At 50.4% G+C, this 20346-nt stretch overlaps 1 protein-coding gene and 1 long non-coding RNA gene across 2 annotated transcripts in view; one reads left to right on the top strand and one right to left on the bottom strand.

Moving 5' to 3' along the window:
- The window catches only part of LOC119877086, an 82088-nt gene that overhangs the window by 32470 nt on the left and 29272 nt on the right, over window positions 1–20346 (bottom strand). The gene's annotated exons all lie outside the window — the stretch shown is intronic.
- On the top strand, window positions 6713–11931 carry LOC102152352 (ral guanine nucleotide dissociation stimulator-like). Its single transcript, XM_038559253.1, has 6 exons — window positions 6713–6924; window positions 7315–7431; window positions 9185–9377; window positions 9967–10023; window positions 10740–10933; window positions 11164–11931. The coding sequence occupies exons 1-5, from the start codon at window positions 6793–6795 to the stop codon at window positions 10757–10759; spliced, it is 519 nt and encodes a 172-aa protein (XP_038415181.1). The 5' UTR covers window positions 6713–6792; the 3' UTR covers window positions 10760–10933; window positions 11164–11931.

The following is a 20346-nucleotide window of genomic DNA, read 5'->3' as shown; positions in this document are numbered from 1 at the left end:
ACAGAGATGGGATGCAGAAAGTACAGAGAGGCCGCAGGAAGGTAACAGAGACAAACACATTTTTCTTAAAGTGGTTCTGCTGTTTATGAACAAAACGGCAGGAAGCACACTGGAAGTGTGTGTGCTTCCTTTCATAGTTCCCAGCAAAAGTGACTTCATCCCGGTGATTTTTTGATTCCCTTCGATTTTCATCTCTCATTTTTATGCCTTCTCTATACTTCATCACGGGTCAGAAAGTTTATAGTTATACAAAATCACTTTTCCCCTTGTTTTTTGCAAGATCATGCAGAAACTCAGTGACCCAGGACAAAGCTAGTTTTTAGATAAATCCCTCCATCCGACATCACTTTATGTAGTTCTGCCTCAGTAAGCAATCTAGGCTCTGGAAGGTATTACCATTTCACTAAATCTATTAAGTTTCCACTGCTAAGAGACATCTTTACTATACAACATGTCAGTTACACTCAACCCAGAATTCTTTCCTCGAATCCCCACTGTGTGAAATACATGAAGTACCCTCTTCCTCTTTTCTTCTCCTTCTCCTCCTCCTCCTCCTCCTCATTTTTTGAACCATCTCTTGACATTTTCAGTTAACTGGGAAGGAGTTCAACTGTTTTTGCACTTTTCTCAAGCCACCAAGAGTGGCAAGTGTTACAAATGTCAACTTTTTCCCCCCTTGTAATGATAAGAATTCATAAACAGTTGAGAAAAGTTGGTGAGATTTCCAGGATAGGGCACTTGGAGGAAACCAAACTCGGGACACTACATTTTTTTCAGGTTGAATTTACCTTTAGGTCACAATACAAACTTCTCTTAACATGAGCTGAGGTTATTCACCTGAAAAAATCCTACTTCTGAAAGGAATTGTACCAATGCAGCTAGAAGGGGACATCCGTCATTTATATAACTACAACTTATTATTTCCTTTTACATGTTATCCTCTGAAATAATGAGCCCTGCTTTGGAAACAACCTCCTAGAATCCTTTTCAGGAAATCTTGACCCCCACCCCCATATTCCAGGTGGGACAGTTAAATCAAAGTGTCTTTACATAATGATATTTTTCAATGACTCAATTGAGAGTCATAGAGAATCACCCAAGTGACCATCAAAACCTCACATTTAATGTTTAACACATGTTAAAACATTGCAATGTTTTATGTTAATACACTTAAAACATGTTAGAGATTATATTCTAAATTGACAGTTGCTCAGCACCTATTAACATTTTGGTTGTGAACAAAATACTTTCGGAGGATTGACTGACAGGTATGTATTTTATTCTTTTCTACTGGTTTTAAAATCTATTCTTAAAAAAAAATCGATAAGGAAATAATTGACTCTACCTCAGCTCCCAGCAGAGTCAGACAGTTTATGTTATTTTAATTTCAGTTCCATGGACTGGTTTTCCCTGGCTCTTGGCCACTAATGACTAGCTTTTCTTCCTGACGGCCAGCTATTCTGATCTATAGACATGGGTCTCATAGTAGTTGCAGCCCTACATAGAAGCAGCCTACCTAGAATTTTCTGTTAGCTCCTAAAATTGCTTTAAGTTGTAATCCTTACAGAAAACTGTGGAGGCGGAGAAAATAAGGCCATTCCACGTTAAGTTCAGTGTTAGCACAAGTACGGCCATCCCAGGCCCTGGGAATAAGAGCTGAACTTGACATTACTTCAGTTACAGGAAAAAAAGCAGCTTACAGCTTAACTCCCTAGAAAAGCCCATATTAGAACGAGAACAGAGCTCAATGCCCTTGAAAGCCCCATATCAGAATGTAAACAGAACTTGAAAAATTCCTCCAGCCCTTCTGGAGGTCCCCTAGACCAGCCCATAAAACTAAGCTGGAACCCACCTCAGGGTCCAAGTCCCTGCTCCCCTGTGTCGAGTATACTTAGACACAAGCTCGAGCTTCTAAATAAACCCTCATGTGTTTGCTTCGGTGTCAGCTCCTTGGTGGTTTCTCGGATATGAAATCTTGGGCACAACAAAAATCACTTATGTGATGTCAATATCTGTATCAATAAATCGCTTTTTCTATCAAGAAAAAAAAATCTATCCTTAAGTTATAGCATCAGAGACACGTGTCTGTATGGCCTCAATTGGACCCAGTCACCCTCCTCAAACTATACTTTGATTTAATACTATTCTTTGAATCTGAAGGATAAAAAACTTACTCATTACTTTTATTTATTCATTCATCCATCCATCCATCCATCCATCCATCCATCCATCCATCCATCCATGATTCATTCACATTTTTATTGAGCCAGAAATATGGTTGGTACAGGGAAAATGATTATTAACAAAACCAAACAAGGAACCCAGTCTCCTGAAGCTTACGGTGCAGAGACAGACATTGATCAAGAAATCAGACAGGAAGGCACACTGCAAGAGACTCTTAACTCTGGGGAACAAACTGAGAGTTGCTCAGGGGAGGTGCGGAGGGGGGTGGGATAAATGAGTGATGGGCATTAAGAAGGGCACGTCATGTAATGAACACTCTGGGTGTTCTATGCAAGTGACAAATCACTAAATTCTACCCATGAAACTAATACTACACTAATTGGTAATTAACTTGAGTTCAAATCAAATCTTGAAAGAAAAAAAATCACATGAATGAATTACAGAGAGTTACAAAGTGAGATAACTGTCCTGCAGCAGAGATAACTGGGTCTCAGAGGGCCCATGAAGGAGGAGCATGACTTGAATGGACTCCATTGAGGTGCAGTTTAGAGAGCGTTCCGGGGCCAGAATATGTAGGACCCTGATCATAACCTTTGGACTTTGATTTTTATTCTGAAAGTCTATGGCCATACCACCCACATCTCATACTTTGTTCAATTATTCAATAAGCTATTATCTTATGTAAAGCACTGTCTTCACCTCGTTGGGTAGAGCAGAGACGGAAAGATACAAAAGTTCCTGCTCTGGTGAAGCTCCTAGAGTGGGAAGCCAGTAATTAGCAACAAATACAAAGCATCATATTGCGTTTTAGAAAGAGACGTGTAGCAACGAAAAAATGGAGCAGGACAATGGAAATGAGGTGTGCCACGGAGATGGGATTTACTGTTTGAATAAATGATCAATGTAGGCCTTCATGAACAGGTTACTTCTGGGAACAGACTTGAAGCAAGAGAAGGCTTTCTAAGAGAAATTCTAGACAAAGAATTTTCTAGGCAAGGGAACGAGCTAGAATGAGTCTAAGGGTGGGAACTTGTATGGGTTTCTGAGAAACAGTAAAGGAAGACGCAGATGGTCAGGAAGGCAGACATAGAGGTTGTGATAAAAGAGACCAGGAAGGGCAGACAGATCACATAGGCCTTTTGACCACCATCCTCACTTTGGCTTTTATACTGACTGGGCTGGGTGAGCCTTCAAATGGTTTCAGAAGAGTTATAGGATCTTACTTTTGCTTTAAGTGGATCGAAATGGCTGCTCTCTGTAGAATCTTACAGCGGGGCATAGGGAAAGGCAAGAAAACCCCACAAAAGACTTCTGAAGAATTCAGGCAAGAGAAGATGGTCACTTGAATTAGGATCTAGCAGTGGAGATAATAGAAAACAGCTGAATTTTGGATCTATATTGAAGGTCAAGATAAAAGTTTTCTTTGCTGATGCACTGGATGGGAGTTTGAAAGACAGCAAGGAATTAAAGACAACTCTGAGGTCTGGGGCTGAGTAACTGGGAAGACAGCCTTGCAATCAAGTCATAGGGGTGAAGACTACAGATGAATATTGTTTGGGTGGAGTTGGGTGAGATCATGTTTATTTGCAGAAACGAGAAGAGGTTAAATGAGTAGTTGGATATTACAATTCAGTGGGAGAATGATGAATGTGGGAGGTGTCCACCTACAAACAGCACGGAAGGCAGGACAGGAGATGATACCACTCCGGACCGACCCGGAGTGACTGTAAACAGAAAGGACTAGGGCCTGAGCCCTGAGGCACTTCAGTGTTCAAAGATCTGAGAAAAGAATTTTCTTCATAGCCCATTCTGGGTCTGAATATAATGAATCTGTTTTAAAATGGGTGGTTTTTTTCTTTTTTTTTAACTGGAAACTTACCCAGAAATTTTCTGAAGGGGTAATGATTTTTCCTCATAGAAATTAAAAAAAAAAAAAAATCCCATAAAGACCTCATGTTTTACTATCGTCAATAAACAAGTAATTGTCCAGTAAGAGAAGTCAAAATTCTTTTGGTTAAAACCAAATTAACAATACCTACAGTTATGACACACAATATTCTAATTCTAAAGTTATTTCATCAGCGAGGTAATTTTGAAATTATCTGGAGTCGAGTAATAGAACGAGAAGAACAAGATAGATACATCTATATCTATAGTCTTCTGAATAGTAATAAAATACTGTGCAGCCATATTCTATTAGAAACTAGAGGAAAAAATAGTAAGGTTGTGCTTAATTGTAGATTCAGGTGTGTTCCAAACAACTCTAAAGGTCAATCCTGGTTCTAGATAATTCACTGACCTAAAGGAATTTCAGGAAGTTGGGGGGGGGGGGTTCAGGGTTAAAAGGAATTCAGGCCTTTGGGTTTAGTCAGTTCATGACCTCAAGGCAGCCACCACTGAATCAATGGGGGTAGGGATCCCTGGATGGCGCAGCGGTTTGGCGCCTGCCTTTGGCCCAGGGCGCGATCCTGGAGATCCGGGATCGAATCCCACGTCAGACTCCTGGTGCATGGAGCCTGCTTCTCCCTCTGCCTGTGTCTCTGCCTCTCTCTCTCTCACTGTGTGCCTACCATGAATAAATAAAAATTAAAAAAAAAAAAAAAACAATCAATGGGGGTAGAGCTACTGGAGAGAGCCAACTTGAATTCCTGCTGCCTGTGGTTCAGATTGTGGCCCTGAAGACCTAGGAGCATCTGAGGCGTGGAAACCACCCCGCTGCAGGCATGCCGCTCAAGTGTGGGCAGTTTTAATGGGCTCTGAGGGAGATCACTTTCCTTTTGGAACTCTGAGGTCTGGAGTTTGTACTACAACACTTCTTTGTGCTGTGTATGTCTCATCTGCTGGCGTGAGCTGAGACAGAGAGCAGATGTTTATTAGCAAGGGATTCCAAACTCTTAGCAATCCTTAAGCAATACCAAAATTATGTGGAATGTGATCTTAGTTTCTCAATTGTACAGTTATTTTTAAATATAATATCCTTCTAAGATTTTTTTTGTTCTTCTTGACTGTTCTATTCCTGTTCTTTAGGAAATATAACGAAGATGGCAGAAAAATAGGAGTAGTTTAGAGTCCCACGCGGCTGGAGTTGGGGCCTGGCGTGACCACTTAACTGGGTGTGAGAACAGGCACGCTGTCTAGGAACATAAACTCCCTCAGTATTAGTTTCTTCACCTGTAAAGTGGATTAATACTACTACGCTCTGGGTTAATTTAAAAACATAAAATAGCACATTCTAGTGCTTAGCAGAATGCCTTATACCTAGTAGGTACTCAATAAATCACAATCCTTTTTTTCTCCGTTGCTACCAATCAATCTGGGCCGCTGGGTCTCATTTTCATTCAAGACAATTTACTATTTTATCAGTCTTAAATCCTGACATTTTTGTGCATTCTATTGTTTCTAAATCAACTCTACTGAGATGTCATTTACATACAAGAAAATGTACTGAATTTCACCTAGGGTAAATTTTGGTGAGTTTTAACAAATTTATACACCTGGGAACTACTACAACGATCAAAGAAACGACAAATACCCATCATTTGCTTCGACGTGGATGGAACTGTCGAAATAGGGTATGATACTGAGTGAAATAAGTCAATCGGAGAAGGACAAACATTATATGGTCTATTTCATTTGGGGAATATAAAAAATAGTGAAAGGGAATAAAAGGGAAAGGAGAAAAAATGAGTGGGAAATATCAGAAAGGGAGACAGAATATAAGACTCCTAACTCTGGGAAACGAACTAGGGGTGGTAGAAAGGGAGGAGGGCGGGGGTGACTGGGTGGCGGGCACTGAGGTGGGCACTTGACGGAATGAGCGCTGGGTGTTATTCTACATGTTGACAAATTGAACACCAATAAAAAATAAATTTATAAAAAATAATAAAAGGAAAAAAAAAAGATGTAGGATCTTTACATTATTCCGATCATGTTTTCTCAGTCTTTTCCAAATCATATTCTCACTTCAGCCCCAGGGGAAGGCAATCGTTGCTGTTTCCTGTCACTATATCTTTATCTTTCTAGAGATTCGTATAAATGGGAATTCTAGAGCATTTACTCTTCTGTAACAGGTTTTTATTTTCCATTCTTTCTTTTTTTCATTTTTCATTATTTTCCAATTTCTGACGTTCGTTTGTGTGGTTGCGTGCATCAGCAGCTCATTCCTGTTTACCGCTGCAAATTATTCCATTGTATAAACATAACACAACATTTTAGCCCTTTGCTTCCTGATAGACATTTGGATTATTTACAGTTTTCTGTTATTGTAAATGAATATCATCTATGTGCAAGCATTTATGTGGTTTGGTCCTATATTTTGACCAAATAAATCATTCGGAATCATAAACATTTGAATACTGTGGATCAAGATCACTTATGTACAAGTTTTTGTGTGGTCCTGTATCTTTGTGCCTGAGGGAGCCGTCGGCAGCCCCAAGCGCTGCTCCTGAAGCTTCCTCCAGGAGTGGACTCAGGGAGGGGGGCCCAGGCAGTGAGGTCACTTCTTTCACAACAGAGGCCAACAGAACTTGGAACCCCTGCACCCAGGCCCCCACATTCTAGTGCAGCCCCACCTCAGGCTCACTTTCAGGAGACTTCTGCTACTGAAAGATGTTCCCTTCCGGCTTTCCCAGTTTCGAGCAATGCCAGGAACCCCAGGGATGCGGCTGCTTCGAATGCTGGAGACGTTGGTGCCACCGTCAAACCCAACGCCTCAGGGAGTTTTTCAGGAGGCGCCGTAGGGTAATACAGAGCAGGCCAGGCCAGGCCACCTGTGCCAGCCATCCTGGGCAGCCCCATCCATCCCCTCCTCTTCAGGGAACCAGGGATGTGTGGGCAGGTCGAATCCAGGCTGGAGGACCTTGCAGGGCAGCAGGTTCCCCGGTGATCCCTTCAGGGTCACCCTGATGTCACGGTGGGCAGGGTGGAAACAGGATTCCCGAGGCGCCTCTTACCCACCCCAGAGTTAACCCAAGGCCCTGCAGCAGCATCCCTTTGCTCTCCTTGGGGGAGGTGTGTGCCGGCTGTGCTGTGGCGTGTCTGCAATGGAGTCAGCTGGGTGTGCGGCCCAGCCGAAGGGGCCAGACCGGGCGCTGAGGCCTCCTGCCTGGCTGGCATACACTGTCTTTACAGAGCTCCACATGGGACAATGGGTGGCGGCAGAGGCGGGAGGAAGAGGACATCCCCCACACCCCGGTGGTGATCAGGAAGCAGCCCAGCACAGCTAACGGAGGCCTGCAAGGGTTCAAGGTGAGTGCAGGGGCTGGGGCCACCCGACACCCAGGGCCCCGATGCAGCAGGAAGGGCCCCGGGTCCCAGAAGCCAGCCTGTGCTCCCCTGGGCTCCCCCCTAGACTTCTGCTGCTACAGGAGTCTGGATTCTCCTCCTCCCCAAACTTGCCCCCATGGCCCTGCCCCTGCCTGGGCCAGATGCATGCAGAGTCCCTGTGCACAGATTTGTAGGAATATCAGAATAGAGCCTTCAGGGGATGCCTGGTCGCCCAGTGGTTTAGCGTCTGCCTTCTGCCCAGGCCCTGATCCTGGAGACCCGGGATCGAGTCCCGCCTCGGGCTGTCTGCATGGGGACTGCTTCTACCTCTGTCTGTGTGTCTGCCTCTCTCTCTCTGTGTCTCATGAATAAGTAATAACAACTTTTTATTATAATTAAATCTTTTTAAAGATTTTATTTATTTATTCACGAGAGACTGAGAGAGAGAAGCAGAGACACAAGCAGAGGGAGAAGCAGGCTCCATGCAGGGGGTCTGATGTGGGACTGGATCCTGAGTCCCCAGGATCACGCCCTGGGCTGAAGGGAGTGCTAAACCACTGAGCCACCCCAGCTGCCCATAAAAACTTTTTTTTTTTTAATTTTTTTTACGTTTTTATTTATTTATGATAGTCACAGAGAGAGAGAGGCAGAGACACAGGCAGAGGGAGAAGCAGGCTCCATGTACCGGGAGCCTGACGTGGGATTCGATCCCGGATCTCCAGGATCGCGCCCTGGGCCAAAGGCAGGTGCCAAACCGCTGCGCCACCCAGGGATCCCCCATAAAAACTTTTGAAAAAGAGACACACCGTGTCTCATCGCACGCGCTCTCTAGTAGTTTGCACTGTGCTATGCTTTCTCCTAACTGGTGCTCCCAGGAGGCCCCATTGCCTGACGTCCTTCCCCACCTTCTCCAAGGCTTGAGCATGGTCCTTGTGAGTTGGGAGACTTTTCCCCAAAGGGACACGGAGCTCACTGTATTATGTCTATCACTCTGCAGTTAGGTTTTGAAGGAGCGCATCCCTGCCCCCCACCCCCCCCCCGGGGTCAGGCACAGGGGCCTCGTGTGCAGCACAACATGTCAGAAGGCCAGTTGGTCCCAACAGCCACTGAGCCCTTCACTGATGCAGGACTTCGATGCGATTCCCTTCTGTTGCCAAATCACAGGGTGGCGCTGCACATCCTGCGGCCCTCACGCCCTGGGCCCTCCCACCCAAGGAAAGGTCTCCGTGTGGGCACCTTGAGACAGGGACGTGTGGTCAAATTCAAGGGGTGAAGCCGTTAATGCAGGGAGGTGCTGTCAAAACTCAGCTGACAAGCGGCCCTGGGAGACTGACCCCTCCCACTTGAGATCCTTGTATTGATCCATATTTTTTTGAAAATTTATCCCCTAAGATTATTTCTTTATTGGATACTTTGTCTGTTTAAGAGACAGGCAGAGAAGCAGGGAGCGGAAGAGGGAGACACAGGCTCCTCAAGCACACTCTGCCCCAAGCGCAGAGCCTGCCAGGGGCGGGATCTCAGGATGCTGAGACCATGACCTGAGCCACAACCCAGTCAGATACCTAGTGACTGAGCGGCAGGCGTCAAGCCCCGTGTTCCTGCTGTGGGCATTCCTGCCCCCCCCTGCCCCCCGTCCCCCGCAGCCACTGAGAGCTCGGGCTTTGGTCTGCGCTCCAACTCCCAGGTGGTCTGGAGGCTACAGTGCAGGCTGCACGTCTCCTCTGTCCCACCTCAGGCTGAAAGGGCCTCAGCCCTGAGAAGGAATCAGATCTGCCCAACCACCCCCAGCCGGAGGGAGCTGCTGGAGCAGCAGGTAGAAGAACTGGTGCCTGCCTTGCTGCGCTTGGACAATCCATTCCTATTTGAATTTCTAAATGTTTGGAGGAATATGGCACCCCTGAAGAGGTGCTGGACCTGCTGTTTGCAAAGTGAGCACCCTGACTCCACAGCCCAGGGGGATGGGCCACCTACTGGTTGGGAGTCTTGGGGAATTTGCTGAACTTCCCGGCCCCTGGGGCTGCTCCTCCGACTGGAGTAGAGTCACGCAGGGCCTAGTCGGGTCCCACAGGGCAGCCCCCGGGCGTGGCCTGTGACAGGTCGGCTAGAGGGGCTGTGCTTGTGCTCAGCAGTCGTCGTTCTCTCCCCATGACGAAGCCTGTGCCGCCTCCCCACCGTCACCAGGGTCTTGAGCTGGCCTGTTTTGTCATTGAAAGGGAGTTTTGAGTCCATCTGGGGTCTGTATCCTGGGGCATTTGCAGTAGGGGTCCCCGGGGACACCGGGGCGCCCTGGCCCACTTGGATATCGGCCATGGGCCTGGCCGGAGCCCTTTCATTCCTCAAGCATTCAGGAAGCGCCAGCAGGTGCAGGTGCTTCTCCAGGAGCTGCCCATGACCCCACGCACAGAGCTGACGGCCCCCCAGGGTTCTGGACTAGTTGGGGTTCAGAGGGTGACAGCAGCTATGAGGAGAGGTTGGGTCCACAGGATGATTCATGTGATGCCCCCCTCCCTCCTCTAGGTATCGATACATCATACATTCTTGCAAGAAGGAAGGAATCCTGGACCAGTGGGAAATGTGAGTGAGCCCTGGCTCATGCAGGGGAGCCTTCCCTCTCCAGGAGGGCCGCAAGGCGGCTGTGGGTCGGAGGGGCTGCTGGACCCCTCACCCCACACGTCTGCAATTCCTGTGACAGGGTAAAGGTCTGAGGCCCCTTCAGGAAAAGAGCAAAGGAGAGCCGTGGGTGGGGTGCGGGCTTTGTGGGAGAGGACTGGGACCCCAAAGGGAGACCTCCTCCATGCCTATCCCCCCAACCCTCTGTCTGCCTCACACCTGGGACGCAGAGCAGAGGGTATGGGGAGCATCACACTCACCAATATGGTGGCACCTGGACCCGGGTGCACGGCAGGTGCTCAGGAGAGCCAATGAGTGCTCACGGACCAGACGGCCCCCGCCCTGTGGGAGATTAGAGTCAGTGGAAGGACACCCCCTGGGGGCCCCTCGTGAGGGAGGCAGGGCAGACCCACGGGAGGGAAGGTTCCCCGGGAAAGACAGTGATGGTCACGCCGCTGGTCATGGGCTCCCATGCACAGAGGCTTCGTGCCAGCCCCTCCTCAGTGAGCAGGCCTGTGGCAGGCAGGACCGCCAGGTGGCAGGTGGACAAGGAGCAGCACTGGCCTCCGACAGCCCCATGTGGGAGGCCGAGGGCCCCAGTTCCTGCAGGGCTTCCCCGGGACACCTCTGTGTGAGGGAGCCCTGTCTTCTGACGCCTCTGCCCACCTGTCCCTCCCCAGCGCCATGTCCTCCTTCCTGACCATCTGGCTGGACTACTATGAGGAGGACTTCCACGATCCCCCAGAATTTCCTGCCCTGACAAAGCTGCTGAAATTCACAGGGCAGTACGTGCCAGGCTCAGTGCTCGACTGTCGTGCCGAGTGCTACCTTTCGCGTTTCATAAACCTCCATCAAACGGAGTTTGAGGGTGGAGGTGAGGAGGACTGGGGTTACCGAGTTGGGGCCAGGGTGGGCCACACAGATCAAGCCTCCGTGCTGCTGGGCCAGGAGTACTGGGTAGGCTCACACCCCATCCCCACAGGCTGCAGTCTGGGGAGACCTCCCAGGGCTCTTGGACTGACACACGTTGAGCGGTGGGAAGAGGGTCCTTGATTTGAGAGGAATGTGGAAAGTCCGTCCTGGTGATGATACTTTGTCTTGTAGATGATACTGTCTTCGGACCCCGAGCAACACCGTGAACCACCCCAAGAGCGCGCCCGAGCCCCGACTCTGGGGCCTGCTGCACCTTCAGGGTCTCAGGGGATGGAGCTGGTCCCGGCTGCTGAAGCTGAGGGCTCGGCCCAAGCCCTGATGCCAGCTGCCGTGTACAGGTAAGACACATGGCGGTCAGACCTCTGAATCCCTGTCCCGACCTGGAAGAACCACCTGCACCCTTGGGAGCCCTGGAGGCCGAACAGGCCCCACCACCGGCTATTGAGGTCATCGATGTGCCGGAGCAGCCGCCTCACTCAGGGGAGCAACCGGCTTCGGACCCGGAGCAACACCCGGAACCACCACAGCAAGAGCCCACCCGAGGCCGACTGTGGGGCCTACTGAAGCTCCTGGGCCTGAGGTGATCGAGCCGGTCCTGGCTGCTGGTGCTGAGAGCTAGGCCTGGGCTGAGATACCGGCTGCTGAGGTCAAGCCAAGGTACCTGGTGGTCATACCTCAGATTCACTGCTCCGACCTGGAGGAGCCACCTGCTTCTTGGCCACCCCAGAAGGAGGAGCAGGTCCCTGCGCTGGCTCTCGAGTTCATCAAAGGGTCAGAGCTGCCACCTGCCTCAGTGGAGCCACCAGCCTCCGCCCCCGAGCAGCAGCTCGTGATGGCTGCAGCACAATTGAAGCCTTCCCCTCCCCTTTCGTTGTGCTGTTTCTGTATTTTGTGTTTTTCATAATTGCTTCATGAATTTTATTTGTAATAAAGGATAAGTTAACCTTGTACAAAATTGACTCTGATGCTTTTAAATTATACATCGTGGTACTTTAGGTCCATTCATACATACTTCCAAACTCGTTCTATGAGGCCAGCATCACCTTAATTGCAGAACCAAAGACCCCACCAAAAAGGAGAATTATAGACCGATATCCCCGATGAACACGGATGCAAACATTCTCAATAAGATACGAGCCAACAGGATCCAACAGTACATAAAGAAGATTACTCGCCATGACCAAGTGGGATTGATCCCCGGGATGCAAGGCTGGTTCAACACTCGTAAAGCAGTCAATGGGATGGATCACATCAACAAGAGAAAAAACAAGAACCAGATGATCCTCTCAATAGATGCAGAGAAAGCATTTGACAAAATACAGCATCCATTCCTGATCAAAACTCTTGAGACTGTAGTGATAGACAGAACATTCCTCAGCATCTTCAAAGCCATCTATCTACGAAAAGCCCATAGCAAATATCATTCCCGATGGGGAAACACTGGGAGCCTCTCCCCTAAGATCAGGAACACGACAGGGACATACACTCCCAACATGGCTACTCAACATACTACTACAAGTCCTAGCTTCAGCAATCAGGCAGCAAAAAGAAATAAAAGGCATTCAAATTGTCAAAGAAGAGGTCAAACTCTCCCTCTTCGCAGATGACATGATACTGTACCTAGAAAACCAAAAGACTTCACCCCAAGAGTGCTAGAACTCATACGGGAAATTCGGCAGCGTGGCAGGATACCAAATCAATGCCCAGAAATCAGTGGCATTTCTATACACTAACAATGAGACTGAAGAAAGAGAAATTAAGGAGTCAGTCCCATTGACAATTGCACCCAAAAGCATGAGATACCTGGGAATACACCTAACCAGAGAGGTAAAGGATCCCTACCTGAAAAACTACAGAACACGTCTGAAAGAAACTGAGGAAGACACAGAGAGATGGAAAACTATTCCGTGCTCCTGGATTGGAAGAATTCATATATTGGGAAAATGTCAACATGACCCAGGGCAATTTACACATGGAAGGCAATCCCTATCGAAATACCATGGACTTTCTTCAGAGAGTTGGAACAAATCATCTGAAGATTAGTGTGGAATCAGAAAAGACCCCAAGTAGCAGGGGAATATGAAAAAAGAAAACCAGAGCCGGGGCATCACAATGCTGGATGTCAAGTTGTGCTACAAAGCTGTGCTCATCAAGACAGTGTGGTACTGGCACAAAAACAGACACATAGATCAACGGAACAGAACAGAGAATCCAGAAGTGGACCCTCAACTCTATGGTCAACTAATATTCAAGAAAGCAAGAAACACCATCCACTGGAACAAAGACAGTCTCTTCAATAAATGCTGCTGGGAACATTGGACAGCCACACGCAGAGGAATGAAACTGGACCATTCTCTCACACCACCGTAAACAAAGAGAAACAAAAAATGGATGAAAGATCTAAATGTGAGACAAGAGTCCATCAAAATCCTAGAGGAGAACACAGGAACACCCTTCTTGAACTTGGCCACAGCAACTTCTTGCAAGATACATCCATGAAGGCCGGAGAAACAAAAGCAAAAACGAATCACTGGGACTTCATCAAGATGAGGAGCTTCCGTACAGCAAAAGAAATGCTCAACAAAAGTAAAAGACAACCCACAGAATGGGAGAAGATATTTGTAAATGACCCGTCAGATAAAGGGCCAGTGTCTAAGATCTCTAGAGAACTCATTCAACTCTACAGCAAAGAAACCAACAATCCAATCGTGAAATGGGCAAAACACATGAACAGAAATGTCACAGAGGAAGACATAGACATGGCCACCAAGCAGATGAGACAATGCTCCGCATCACTGGCCATCAGGGAAACACAACTCAAAACCACAGATACCACCTCACACCAGTGAGAATGGTGAACATTAAGAAGACAGGAAACAACAAATGTTGGAGACGATGTGGAGAAAGGGGGACCCTCATGCACTGTTGGTGGGAATGTGAACTGGTGCAGCCACTCTGGAAAACTCTGTGGAGCTTCCTCAAAGAGTTCAAAATAGAGTTGCGGGGCGAGCCAGCAATCCCACTGCTGGGGATTTACCCCAAAGATACGGATGCAGTGAAACGCCGGGACACCTACACCTCGATGATTATAGCGGCAATGTCCACAATAGCCACCCTGTGGAAGGAGCCTCGGTGCCCATCGACAGATGAATGCATAAAAATGTGTTCTACCTATGTAATGGAGTATTACTCAGCCAATAGAAATGACAAATACCCCCTATTTTCTTCGACGTGGAGGGACCTAGAGGGTATTATGTTGAGTGAAATAAGTCAATGTGAGAAGGCCAAACATTATATGGTCTCATTCATTTGGGGAATATAAAAATTAGTGACAGGGAATAAAGGGAAAGGAGGGAAAATGAGTGAAAATATCGGTGAGGGTGACAAAACATGAGAGACACCTAACTCTGGGAAAAGAACAAGGGGTAGTGGAAGGGGAAGTGGGTGGGGGGTTGGGGTGACTGGGTGATTGGAACTGAGGGGGGCACTTGGTGGGATGAGCACTGGGTGTTATGCTACATGACGGCAAACCGAACTCCAATAAAAAAAATCGTTTTAAAAAGAAGGGTGATCCCGCGGCGCCCGGCCCTGTGTCTCCACACTGTCGGGAGCAGCGTGGGGCGAGCGAGACGCTGGCCACCCGCTCTCCTGCTGCTGCTGCTGCGTGCACTCTGCTTCCTTTCCTCGTGCTGGGCCTGGGGAGCGGGTTATAGGCCGGCTGCTGCCGAGGGGGGCACGGGGGGCCCTCGCCTTCATCTCTCTTGCACACCCATGCTTGCGCTCTCGCTTGGTGTGTGTGCGTCCGCCGGCTGCTCAGCCCCGTCGGGGAGACCAGACTGGGGCTCTTGGTTGGTGCTGCCAGATGTGGGGACACCTTCCCAAATAGGCCACAGACGCAGCAGGAACTGTCCTCCCACATCCTCTGTGGGGCCTGGTCCTTTCGGGGAGCCAACCGGGTCCCCTCGGGAGACACACCCGCGGTCTTTCCTCCTGCCTCTGCTCTGCCCGTGGGGCCTGAGCAACCCCAGGCCCGCAGGCCGTGTGCCCGCTGCTCTGTGGGCTGTCAGCTGGCAGGTTTCCTGGGACCTTCCCTCCGGGGCTGTCCTGGGGGCTGAGGAGGACTCCTTTCTAGGCAATGGTTCCTCCAGAAATGGCCCCCTTCAAACGGCTTGAGTAGGCAGGAGCTGACTTGTCAGTCATGTGGGGGCAGGTTTGTGGCTCGCGGTGGGCAGAAATGGGTGGGGATTCCTGAGTATGTCCGAAGCAGCCCCTGGGAAGCATCGGGTGGCTCTCGTGCCATCGAAGGAGGTGCAGACACCAGATGGCTGGGAGGAGCGTCGCCAAGGGGGCGCAGAGCTCTGCCCCCATAGTTGGGCTGGAGTCTGTTGCTGGAGCTGCTGAGACCCATCCTCAGGGTCCCCAGGATTTGCACACCTGTCCCATGTCCCAGGGTTCTTATGGCACGCACGTATGTGAGAACCGGTCTCGATGGTCTCGTCGGGGTCTCCTGCTGTGACGACGTGGGGCGTGCACCGTACCCCAGCTACTCGGGAGACTGGGGAGCCATGGACTCCATAGTCCGTCGTCTTCTCTATCTGACGTCGTTTTCAGTGTTGCGTTTTGGCCCACCCCGCCTGCCGTGGCAGCAGCTCACCAGCCTCAGCGTGGCGGGCTGGGGCACCGGGCCATGCGGCCAATGGCGGGCCGTCCTCTGCCCATTGCTGCCAGCCTGGGCCCTGGAGTCGGTGCAGCCTGCGTGTTTTCCCTCTCCAGACGCGGCCACCGCAGATTGGCCACTGAGCTCCGTCAGCTGAGGTCCGCGGAGACCAGGGTGCCCGCCCGCGAAGCCCCCTCTCCAGTGTCCGTTTGCAATAAACCTGTATTTAAGCACTTCGGCGTCCGTGTGTCACTTGCTTCCGAGACTCTTCTCTGCGTGTGTGCGTTTCCGGAACTCCAGCCACGAGGTCCCTGGCTCACAGACAAAGCAGACGCCAAAGTAGGAGATTCCTCAGTATCTTCTGATCTGTGTCTGCTCTAACCTGTGGTTTTCAGAAATCTGATGAGCTTTCAAGAAAAAAGGATTTTCGTTGCAGAGCTGACATGGGTCTCCAGCAGTATCTGAAAAGCTGAAGTGAGCACAGGATCCTGACGCTTCAGCCAGAGGACACCCTCCCCCGCTGGCACCCCGTGGAGCGAGTCTCGCCCTGCGGTGCTGGGCTCACCCATCTGCCTGCACCCTCCCGGGCACAGTACGTCGGCCGCACCTCAGTCCCGGGGACCGTGCTTCTGGGCAGGCTCTGGCCACGCTTCTCGAGTGAATGGAGGATGCGTGGTGGCATTAGGCACAAGTGCCCAGGACCAGAGATTATCTGCCAGGGAGGAGAGGCCCCATCTTTCAACAGTTTGCCCCAAAACGTGTGGGAGGGAGAACAGTCTCCATGTTCTACGTAGAAAGGAAGTGTCCGGGAGGCAGCAGTTGCGGTGTGGAGAGGAGTGAGCCCAGGACTGCCCACCTGAGGACAGACCCACAGCCACCCGGGTCTGCCCCACAAGCAGGCTGGCGCTCCCGTGGGCCTCCTGCTGGCACCTGTCCCAGCCTCAGTGGGTGTGGGGGGTAACACCGTCATTTCAGGCTCTGCTCCCCGCTCAGCCGTCTGCTCAAGCCCCTGGTGCTCTCCCTGGGTGTGATTCTTTTTTTTTTTTTCTTGGAACATCGATGGGAAAAATGTTATATCTTTAATTTTTGCTAATATCTAACTGGGATTTAGCATTCCCATCAGTTAGGAAACATGTGTCAGTTCCATTTGTTTTCCTTTGTAAATTGACTTTTTATTGGTGTTCAATTTGCTAACATATAGAATAACACCCAGTGCTCACCCCATCAAGTGCCCCCATCAGTGCCCGACACCCTGTCACCCCCACCCCCCGCCCACCTCCCCTTCCCCCACCCCAAGTTCCTTTCCTGGATGTGATTCTTGAGGGCTGGCTGGCCTCCAGAGGTCGGCTTGCGTGCAGCCCGACAGCTTGCCCTGGCCTGCCCTCTGCCGCTGAGCCCGGACCTGGGTACGGCCTTGTGTGTTCCCCTTGCCCTCAGGGGACCAGGCCCACGGACACTGGAGCCCAAGCTGGGGGGGGCACGTGGTGAGTCAGTGTCACCCCGCCAGGCCAGCAGGCACAGCAGCCTGGCGGGGCTGTCCCGGCTGGGTGGTCTCCTGTCTGGCTAGCATGGAGGACGAAACCAGGCCGGGCCTCCCGCCTTCTCCGTCATGCTGCTTCCCATGCTGCTTAGCCAGAGCTGGATGCACGCGGGGACGTTTCAATGCAAACACGGTGAGAGGGCCACAGAGGAAGGCATGACCCTGAGGCTGGAGTTGGACACCCCCCCACACATGCTGACAGTGTGGGGCCTCCCTGTCTCTGCCATCCGTGAGTCACAGGCCTGGTACTGGCAGACACTCTGCAGGTCGGGGGGTAGGCCCCTGGCGTCTTTTGCCGACCGATCCCCAACAGCCCAGGCGCTTCTCCCCGAGGACGGGTCCTGGTGTGGGTATAGCGGTGGGGCGGCTGGCGGTCTGGGACAGGCTCTCCTGCAGGGCAGGTGGTTAGGAAGTTGCCCAGGTCAGGGCCATCGTGTGGCCTGGGGCGGGATCTCCTGGCAGCCCGCAGCAGGGGCCTAGGAACCCTCCACCATGTGCCTGGCCTGCAGAGGGTCTGGGTTGGCAGGTGCCACGGAGGGGCTGCCAAGCAGGAGCTTGTGCTCAAGCTCAAAGGTGTAGGAGCCCCGGGGGCCACCTGTCAGCTGTCCAGTGGTCTGGGGGGCCCGGGACAGGAGACCCCAGGCCGGCGGGTCCCCAGCGAAGAGGAGCTCTGCTGCAGAAGCAGCCACAGGGCTGCGGGAGAGGGGTCAGGTGGGGCCCCACACAGCTCTGGGGTTCTCCTTCACCCAGGGTGCTCTGGACCCCTGCCATTTCAACCCCCAGGCGGTTGGGCATCTGGCGAACATGTTGCGTGTAGGGTTTGGGGGCAGCCCGCTGTTGCATGTAGGGAGACGGCCTCTGGTGGGGAAGGTGCCAGGACTCGGTCCCGCCTCCTGCCCTCCCACGCCCCCGACCTCAGCCTCCCACAGCAGCTGCTGTAAAGTCCTGGGGATACCTGCTGGCTCAGGGCTGCCCTGCGCCCCGGGCGCCCTGCTTCTCTGGCTGGGTGTGTCAGCCCTCTGGGTCACTCATATGTGGAATTTAAGAAACGAAACTGATGGGCATGGGGAAGAGAAGGAAAACTACAATGAGATAAAAACAGAGCGGGAGGCAAACCATAAGAGACTCTTAATCGTAGGAAACAGAGTGAGAGTCACTGGAGGGGAGGTGGGTGGTGGATGGGGTACCTGGGGGATGGGCATTAAGGAGGGCATGTGAAGTGATGAGCACTACATGTTATATGCAACTGATCAATCACTCCATTCTGCCCCTGAATCTCATACTACATTATATGTTAACTAACTTGAATTTGAATACAATCTAAAAAAAAGAATGAAAAAAATCACACATTCTTGTGTACAGTGAACAAAGAACTCTGCATCCAATTAAAAAAGCAGTAATGGGGCACTCGCTATGTGCATCATCAGTTACCAAGAACTTGCTCACCACCATCTTTAAGGTATTAACACATCACAATTTCTAAGCTTTTTATTAAATCAGGGACTTCCACTTCCTGAGAAGATACATACATACATACATGTGCAAGCCGAAGCCTCCATCCCAACAACCAGAAAAGGCTGGTTACGCACAGATGTGCTCCTGGCAATAGTCAGGAAGCTGTCAGATGACCAGAGCTAGGTAAAGGATCCGTGCAGCGGACAGAGAGCCCTTCACTGGGGAGGCTGATGATGGGGCACCATTTTGTCCCCAGGCCACTTGCCGATTCCAGCTCAGGACATCAGCTCCACTGGGATAAGAGGACACCACCACCATACAGTGAGTGACACACTGGAAACTCAAGGAGGCCCAGATGCAAGGCTGACGTTCCCACAGGACGTGTGCTTTGGCAAGGTGGGAGGTGAAGGGGACGGGACTGAGCGAAGCTTACCATGGCCTCGCAGTACCTACGGGATGAGCCTCTGCTAGCGAGAACGGGTCTCCCACAAACACAGACCCACCCACGTGGGAGCTGCCAGACGACTGAGCTGCATGGGGCAGAAGACTAAGTATGACGCTCCAAATCCCTGAAAGGACTAGCGTAGTGCTTGTGAGGCCTTCCAATGCTGAGGACAAAGAGCCTGCTTCTGACTAGTGGGTCTCAATCAAAACACAGAGTGTCCACAGGGGAAAAACAGGGACAAATTACAGAGGCACCGAAGGCCAGCTCAATGCACCAAAGAGAAGAAGGGACTATCGACCAACCAAATAAACCATCTGGCCCTCGATGTTCTTTCATTCACCGTGTTAGGCACACATCCAAAGAATTACCAGAAACGTACATGGGAAGGAAAATGCAACCAATAATTCAGAATAAAAATAAGCAAAGACTGTGAAGTAAGTAAGATCATCTTGGTAAGAAAAACAAGTAACAAGATGGACAGAAGTGGATGCACCAAATGGAGAATTGAATGAGAAGAGTGTATTGCATATGAAGAAATCATATGGATATTCTAGACCTATAAAATAAACTATCTTTCATCAAACATTCATTGATGGCTTAACAGAAAACTCGGATGGCATAGGAAAGGACAAGATTGGTGGGTTCTGAGACAGAGCAAATAGACAATACCAAAACCGGAGAGCAAGCAGAAGAAGCAATGAAAAGAACAGAAGACACACGGTCCACAGCAAAAGGCCCATCATACTTGTACTTGAGGTCCCAGGAAAAGAGGGACAGAGACAGAAGCAACATCCAGAGAGAGAACAGCCAAGAATCCCAAACTGCAGAAAGACACCAACTCCCACATTCAAAAGGCAGAATGAAAACACATGTGCGCTTACATGTCCATCTGCTACCACCTTCCAACTCAGACCATGACCTCCACACACTCCTAGGGCACGTGAAGAATTTTGAAAGACAGCAGTTAGGTCCAGATGGTTTACAGCTGTCGATTCCTGATCCCTGGCTCAGCTAGTCCTTCCTGTCCCTGAAAGCTGACAAAAGCTCCTGAGGTAGCACCTGATGCCATTTCGCCCTCACCACATCCTACCCCACCACCGCTTTTCTGTCACTTACCAGAACGAAGGCCTCCTCCTTGCTCCTCCTGTACTGTGCTCCAGAGTGAGTGGTAAAAGGCACTGGAACACCACAGAATCCCCTGTTAACCACAAAGCCTTTCTAAAGTCAAGGCGTCACTGAGCCTGGGACAGAACATCC

This window comes from Canis lupus, chromosome 16 (genome assembly GCF_011100685.1).
Source record: "Canis lupus familiaris isolate Mischka breed German Shepherd chromosome 16, alternate assembly UU_Cfam_GSD_1.0, whole genome shotgun sequence".
Classification (NCBI taxonomy): Eukaryota; Metazoa; Chordata; class Mammalia; order Carnivora; family Canidae; genus Canis; species Canis lupus.
This window is presented reverse-complemented; position numbering and strand designations above follow the sequence as displayed.

Excerpts from the sequence above, each read along its gene's own strand:
- LOC102152352 (XM_038559253.1), top strand. The coding sequence starts at position 6,793 with ATGTTCCCTTCCGGCTTTCCCAGTTTCGAGCAATGCCAGGAACCCCAG. Across the intron at positions 9,378-9,966 it reads CTGGACCTGCTGTTTGCAAA|GTATCGATACATCATACATT; the intron begins GTGAGCACCCTG and ends TCCCTCCTCTAG. Across the intron at positions 10,024-10,739 it reads ATCCTGGACCAGTGGGAAAT|CGCCATGTCCTCCTTCCTGA; the intron begins GTGAGTGAGCCC and ends GTCCCTCCCCAG.